Below are 8,007 nucleotides of genomic sequence, written 5' to 3' on the forward strand. Positions count from 1 at the left end.
AGGACATCTGTTAATGAACAGCTTGCTACCATGGGAAATGCTACAGGCAATGAGTGTCTTCTGGTTACTGCAAAAGCATGATTAGTGGAATGAACAAGAGAATCCATTTTAAAATCAGTGCCTGTAGCTGAGTTACTGTTTTGCTTGGGAATACAAAACTCTCTTACCTCAAACCTCTCTTGCTCTATCCTATGATGATCATCCAGCTGCTGCTCCAGATAAGTCAGGTTACGGAATTTTTCTAGGTAACTGCTGTACTGTTTCTGCAGTTCCTCCTCAATCTTCTCATATTCATCCATGAAAGCTGGGCTGGAGAGATCAGGGACAACAACATGGAAAATCAAATCTATTTGTTGCTGCAGAACTCTGAAACATGTACTTCCATGCCACTGCATTTCTATTAGTCTAGTCCAAAGCACGGCTTTCCATTGTAAAGGCTCTATCCCCAGTGTCTTTAAAACGGAGTATAAGTAGACAACCAGTTTAATGTGGGCCTGATTAGGCTGAGACATGAGACCTCACCTCACCTCACCTCACAGACCCTTGTTGCATTGCACAAGCATCCCCTGCTGCACCACACAGACCTCTGACCTGTTGTATAAACCCCTCTTGTTGCACCATGTAGCCCCCCAATGAACTGGGTGAGCCTCCCCAATGCCATGTGGAATCCCCAGATCCCTTAAAGCAGGGGTTGGCAATGGTTTTGGGTAGAGTGTCAAAAACACCTGCAACCTCGACTTGTAAGATGTTGCCATGCCAGGGGTAGACAGTGGGGCAGCCGTGAGGGGCCTAATCCTTGTTGTGGCAGCGCAGCCCTGGCCCCTTCCCTGAGGCATGAGTGCCAAGCAAAATGCCTTCACGTGCCTCACTCTGGCACACCTGTGAGGAGTTTCCCAGCCCTGCCTTAAAGGCCTGTGATCACCAGATCCCTCAGCCCCACTAGTTGTGCCACTCTGTCACCAAGGGACGGTGACAGGCAGCAGAAGCTGGAGAAAGGATGGAAAACCTAGGGACTCTAGCAGCAGCAGTTAAAAGCAAATTGGGAGTGGCACCCTGACCAGGAGTCCCACAGGCTGCCAGCTGGCATGCTTCACTCTTCACTGTACTAGATATTAAGAATACAGGTTATCAACACCTAATCTTATTCTGCCATGAATAATCAGTACACAGTCTTTACCGGACACTCTGTAGGGTCTGAAGTCGCTTCTGGTTTCTTTCCAGTTCCAATTTTCTTTTTTCTATCTTGACTTCCAAATTGGCTTCATCCAAAGCCACATTATTTAACATGTCTTTAGTCTTCTGGACTTGTTCCTGAAAGGAAGAAAGAAAGAATTAGTGGATGAGATGTAATTTGCTATGCTGTACTCTGAATTATATTTCTGACTCTGGACCTGATTCTGCACCTTGATTCACTACAAGTCATGTAACTAAAACCCATCACATGTGACTGGACATAGGCTGCTGCATATTACGGTCTTGGTACAACCATCATGTACTTAGTAATTCACTGTGGTTCTCAATGACAGCATTAAAAATGTCATTACTTGTTTTTCAAATCAAACCTCTAGCAGCACTTCAGAGACAATTCTGCTCTCCCATAACAGTTAGTTTGCCTGTTTTTCTCTTTCTATATTTTAGGATTAGTTACAGATTAGAGTCTTATTCTACACTGCTGAGCACTTATACTGCAACTTTTGCTTATTCAGATGCAAAGTGTTGGAACCAAAGATGTCCCTGATTTATGCATCTTACCCACAGTATTTACTTGAATATAAGAAAACGTTCTTATAATTAGATTCTATATATGGAAGAATTATAAATGTTATAATTTTCCAGGTCTAGAATCTAATTATTGGAGGTTTGCCTTGAATTTGTCCCCCTCCCCCTGCTACATTTGAGAAAATATATCTGGGGTATCAGGTCGCCCCCTTACCTTCTGCCCCCTACAACTTCCTTCCCCTGTAGTCCCCACCTCCTTACTGTCAGACCCTGCTCTCCCTGAGCACATGGAAGTGGGGGGCAAATTTGAAAACACCTTGAAATAAATATGCCTGCAGTAATTTGCATAGGTAAATTACCCATAGACTTAGGTCATCCAGAATTGATGCGTTTTACCTTTCTTGAAAATGCTGTAAGCTTTAGCACAAGTACTCCATAAACACACTTTTATACAGCACTTTTGTATCCACTTACATATAGTAGAAACTATACATGAATTGCAGTGATGGCAAATAAGCATGAGATGGAAAAAAATGTTGAAGAACAGAAATGAAAGTCTGGAGACAGATGGAGTGTGGACAAAGGTGGAGAATAAAGGAAGAAAGAAGGTGCCAGTAGGAGCAACAGCAGAGGCAGCAATGATGACAGTGATGATGCCAGAAGGAAGAGAGGAGCAGAGGAAAGTGGGAGACAGAGTGGGAGCAGCAGGAGAAGGTACATGGAGTGAGCAGCAGAGGACAGCAGCAACACAACAGCAAGTCAGCCCACAGGGAGTGGTGCAGTGGGAACACATGGAAGAAACACTGAGAACAGCTAGAGAGGAGCGGAGGTTGCAGATAAAGGCAACTTTAACTGGCAAAGGGACTGACAATGGGGAGGCAGACAGGATCAACAATGAATAGATATGATTCCCTAGAAAAGGTACTGTTTGAGATTTTGGAGGTGCCAGTGGAGCATCTCACCAGCCCGATAGCTTTCTTGAACCAAAAGACTTGGGACTTGACTTACTGGGATGAAAAAGGGTATGAGAACCTTTGGAAAAAATCTGCAGAGAAATGTGGAAAGGAGGAATTAAAAGGGATAAAACTCATAACAGAGAAAAGTCAAGAGAAAGCATGATTATAGTTTGAATGCACATGGATTTGCTAGAAGCAGAAGACACAGAAAGATGGATGGAAAAGTATGACCAAAGGGCCATGTTCACAGAGAAAGTAAGGAATAAATACAGTATCTGGACGGGGTCTGGGAGGACACAACTAGTGTTACAAGTGGATGAGTGAAGCCCAGGTGGGGTGCTGGTTAGTGATCCAGATCAGGGCACACTGGGATTTTTTAATGTACCACAGGCAACCAAAATGGTGCAGCAAATGCAAAAAGGTGGGGCACCTGTCTGCACACTATCCCCTCACAGTGTACTACAGATGTGAAGGGCACAGAGCAGCAGAGTCCGTAAAATGCACTATTTGTAAGGGAGAAGGACACTTGTATCCGTAAGTGCCACAAAGCCTTTGCAAGTATAGTCAGACCCACTAAGGAACAGCAAAACCAGGTGCAGAAGAGGAGGAGTTGGACACTGAGATAGAAATGCTGGAAGAAACCCCCCAGGAGGGTGAAACAGAGGAGGGGGGCAAAATTTCTGTGACTGAGGTAGTACAGCGAGAGATAAGAGATGGACTGGAAGGGAAGGTGGGAATAGCAAACAGCTCACACATGAAGGTGGGGTGGGGAAGAAAGAAGGCCCTCTACAGACAACAGAAGTAGAGATGGAGCAAGAAAAAGAACCAAAGAGACAGGCTGGGAAAAGAAAGAAAAAACACAGGGGGCTGAAGACCAGGAAGAAGAAACCTGATAATGAAGGAGGTGAGTCAGAGGAAGAGCCACTGACACCTCTGGGCTCCAATCCAGACTGGAGCCCAGAAGGTGGGAAGCAGTGGGGAGGCAGGAATATGCAAGCCTTCCTAAATGCAAAACCAATCTGGCAGCTTACAAAGGCTATAGGAATGCGAGTGAGGGAAGGAGAGGGGTTGACCACTCTGAGCAGTAGCACAGACAGATCTTAAAAGGACAGGCAGGCTCAGCAGAAAGCAAGCACAGACAAACCTTAAAGAGACAGGAGCCTGTATTTTAAAACAAGCACAAATGGCATTGACAATAGTTTTGCTTACCATCAGGAGTATCTTAACAAGGAAAAGATGGAAACAGATTGAACCAGTGTTGTACCAAGTAAGGACAGACATAATCTGCTTATAAGAAGACTGTGGTATACCAAGGAGAGGGATTTTAAATATTTTGAGAAAAGGTGAAGATGGGGACCATCTTGTGGTCAGGGACAAATGAGAACAAGGCAGCAGGGGTAGCAGTATTATTCAAGAACCCAAAGCTGAAGGCAAAGCAGGTCGAAGTCAGCAGCGGCAGATTGCAGTGAACAATACTATCAGTCAGGGGAACACAATTAGAAATTTTCAATATATATGCACCACCAAAGGGTGAGGAAAGGAACGTATTGCTAGAGGTCTACATAGGCACATGAAGATTGCGCATAATAGCAGTAGATTTCAATTATATAATCAAAGTGGGTGACTGAACAGGGAAGGAGGAAAGAGCTTTAGACATCTCATCCAGACTGTTGACATATATAACAAAACAAGAGTTGCTAAGAGATGTGTGGGCAGGGGAGAAAGTTTTCACTAGAACAGACCCTAGTGGAAAGAAACAATCAAGAATTGACTTTGTGCCTGTATTAAAAGAAGTGGAAATAAAGAAGAAAGAAACCATACACGTGGCTTTTAGTGATCACCAGATGCTGAAAGTGGAAATGAGTCTTGGTAAGAGCCCCATAAGAGGGAAGAGACTGTGGAAATTAAATATGCAGATGTTACAAGATGAAGAAATATGTCAAGCATACACGTGGCAGTATGAAGGGTGGTGAACACTGAAGAAATATTTTGGGAGTACCAGACAACCATGAATGGTGATAAAGAGGACAGGAGAATTCTTCAGGAAGGAAGGCTGAAGATGCATGGGGAAAAGAAAAGACTTGCTAAGAGAGCTGCAAAGAAAGATGCAGGAGCTGCTAAAGGAAGCTGCAGAAGGAAGACAGGTATCAGAAGAGCTAGAAGAAACAAGGCAAGAGTTAGAAACCTGGTTTAAAAGAAAGATGAGAGAGAAAATGTTCTTACCACAAGCACCCTCCGTGGGAGAAAATGAAGAGTGGTTCCAATATTTTTTGGCCAGAAGATGGCAAAAGGACAGCTTAAAGCAGTGTGGGAAGAAGTTGGTGCCTGGGTGGAAACACACGAGGAGGTATTGGAGGCAACGAGAAGATTTTATGAACAGCTATAACAGAAGAAGAAAACAGACTGGAAGAAGATGAAGGATTTCTTGGAAAAGATTGAAGAGAAAGTAGAGGAGGAAGCAAAGTAGATTGAAGAAAAGATAAGCTTAAAGAAGTGGAGGAGCATTTAAAAACTTTTAAAACAGGGATATCACCAGGAGCAAATGGACAGCCTATGGAATTATGAGAAGTTTTGGGCATGGGTAGGGAGGGGTATAGTGGAAGTGTTCAAGGAAATAGAGGAAACTGGAGAGACAGGGAAAGCTTTTACAAGAGGTGTTGTGATTTTCAAGAAAGGGAAGAAGGAACTCCTGAAAACTGGAGACCAATTACACTCCTTCATATGGATTATAAATTAATGGCCAAGATGCTGGCTTTGAGAATGAGAAAAAACTTCTAGAAGATAATACATGAAGACCAAGTGTGAACAGTACCAGGTAAAAGGATCTCTGAATCAATAAAAGATACAATGTCCCACATCCAAGAGAGGAAAACAAACACAGTTATAGCAAACCTAGGTTTAGAAAAAACATGACAGAGTAGATCATGATTACATACTCAAGGTGCTAGGAAAAACAGGGTTCCCAGAGAAATTTATATGTTTTGGTTAAAGTTATTGTATAGAAAAGCAGAGAGTCAAGTCCAAATTAATGGGTATCTAAGCAGGGCCTTTAAAATCCATACAGGGGTGAGACAAGGGTTCTTCCTGTGGCCACTACTGTTTGTGTGTGGCGTGGAACCATTAGCACAAAGAATAAGAAAATATAAAGTAAAGACACCTGTTAGAGTAGCTTGTCATATTTTATGCTTTAAAGTTGTACCTATTTATAGAGTTGTGAATTATAGTATTGTTTAAAGTTTACTTTTATATTCAGCTATAAATTCTGTATAGCCTCACTATTATCTGAATTGTTCATTTTGCTGGTGTCTGCAATATCAGCTGGCCTTGCCTCTTGCAAGCAGCTTATGGCCTTGAGCTTGCTCGCATGATGTTTCTTTCCTTTTCTATTACTATGAGAAGTTTTTCTAACACAACATAGTAATAATTCTGTTACCAGTTCAAATTAACTGAACTTGACACTAACCAGCTGAATCAGAGGGATGAAATGATTGGATATGTTAATGGAAGGTGATAAGGGAGACCAATGGACAATGCCTAAAGTCAGGCACTGGAAAAAGGCCAAATTAAGAGGTGTGCTCATGATAGGTCTGTTGAACAAAGGGATATGCTGACAGGATAACATATGGACAATATGTTGACTGAAGAGAGACCAATCTGGAAGCAAGGAGTCAAAGGTGTAAAGTTAAAGAAAAGCATAAAAGCAAGAAAGTTAAGTATGTCGTTGTCATCATTAATCCAGCTTTCAACACCTGTCTGCACCATCCCAGCCAACAACATACCCTTTGCTTCAGGAACTGAGTGGCTGTCTTTTCTGTTGAGCAAAGTAACATCTGGGATTGGGTGAGATTACTGTACTGAATGTTTTTTCTCTCTCTGAATATAGAAACTGCTAAGATAATACTTGTTGTACTATGTAACAGGTCTAGCGCACTGGTGCCTTTCTGTTGGTGGCTCCGCCTTCCTGTCTTGGGCTAACCGCCTGCTTACTCGCCTGTCACGCCTTGATCTTAATTGATTGAGTGATGTAATTAGCAGGAGGCTGCCCACTTTATATGCCTGGTGTCAGGGGGTGATACCTGTGGCTCCTTTTCCTCCCCTACACCGCAGCCCAAGCCTCACAGCTGGTACTTGACACGGTTTGCCCTATGCCTTGGCTCTCTTCTTTACTTCTGGGGCCCCTCTCTGCCCCCTCTCGCTTTGGGGCCCCCTGCTGCCCCCTCTCACTCCGGGTCCCCCTGCTGCCCCCGAGCTCTGGGGCTCCAGGGCTGGGGCCAATGCGCCCCCAAACAATGCTGCGCCCTCTCCGGCGCCAGGAAACCCCATGCTACCGTGGCATCCCTATGAGGCCTCCTCCACCCCTAATAGCCTCATCTGGTCCTCCGGTTAACTAGTAAACACAAAACACAAAGCCCCTGGGCTATAATGGAAACTAAACGGCCCGGTCAAAAATCCATGTTCTGTCCCTACCGGAAAAATACTTCAACTCAGCTGCAACCAGGGGATGCTCCTGCAGTCTATCTTCCCCTTTCCCTGCGTACTGGCCGAGCTCCCCCCTCCTTGGCCACTGGAGGGGAACTGCTCTTCTGGCCTTACACTTGGGCTTAAGAAGGGGCCAAGCCCTGCCCCTTCCTGTCAGCTGACCCCCTTGGTTTCCCTGGCAACCAGCACCTGTGCTGCCCTTGTGACTGGCAGTTGAGCCTCCCCCTTCTCACCACTAGGGGTCTCTCCTGCCATTTCTGCTTTTAGGTGCAGGGCACCTGCGTGCACTGCGACACACTAATAAAGTTAAACTTTGATTTTAGGACACTGAGTTGTCTGTTTTCATATTTCGCATTTCATTTAAGGGTTAATTGTGCTTTAACAATCCCTAAGCACTACGTGGTAGACAGTGGTGCTAAGTAGGGGTGTTCAAAGTGGGTCCTATTCAATTTGGATTTGGCCCAAATCAGGGACACTGATTTGATTTGTTGATTCAGATCACTGTCCCTGATTTAATTTGGCTGAACTGAAGATTTGATGATGATTCGAAGAATCAGCAATTTGGCCACAGACACAGCTTTAAAAGTTTTTTCTACATACCTTGAGGTAGCAGGTGCATCTCGTGATCACTGCAATGCTGGGGCACACAGGAGCATGGGGGCGGGGGGAGCTTGGCAGCAAACCTGAAAGTGGACTGGAAGTACTTCTGATCCACTTCTGGGTCTGCCAGGGAACATGCTGCCCCCCCTCCCCCCATATCCCCCTGGCTCAGCGATCGGCCACAGGGGGACCCCAGGTGCCCCCCCAGACACAGGAGGCACCAGTCACCAAGCTGAGGGTGTGGGGGGGGGGG

The 8,007-nt window shown here is 44.7% G+C and overlaps 1 protein-coding gene across 4 annotated transcripts in view; it reads right to left on the bottom strand.

Annotated features, from left to right (window-relative positions):
- The window catches only part of CLUAP1 (clusterin associated protein 1), a 305,549-nt gene that overhangs the window by 162,470 nt on the left and 135,072 nt on the right, over window positions 1–8,007 (bottom strand). For all 4 annotated transcript variants that reach the window (XM_019507567.1, XM_019507568.1, XM_019507569.1 and 1 more), the window contains exons 7-8: window positions 1,178–1,311; window positions 168–309 (exon numbers count right to left, since the gene is read on the bottom strand). In XM_019507567.1, the coding sequence (XP_019363112.1) occupies window positions 168–309; window positions 1,178–1,311 (276 nt within the window). The remainder of the gene's footprint in view (window positions 1–167; window positions 310–1,177; window positions 1,312–8,007) is intronic.

This window comes from Gavialis gangeticus, unplaced genomic scaffold, assembly GCF_001723915.1.
Source record: "Gavialis gangeticus isolate Ggan-Ray unplaced genomic scaffold, GavGan_comp1, whole genome shotgun sequence".
Lineage (NCBI taxonomy): Eukaryota > Metazoa > Chordata > Crocodylia > Gavialidae > Gavialis > Gavialis gangeticus.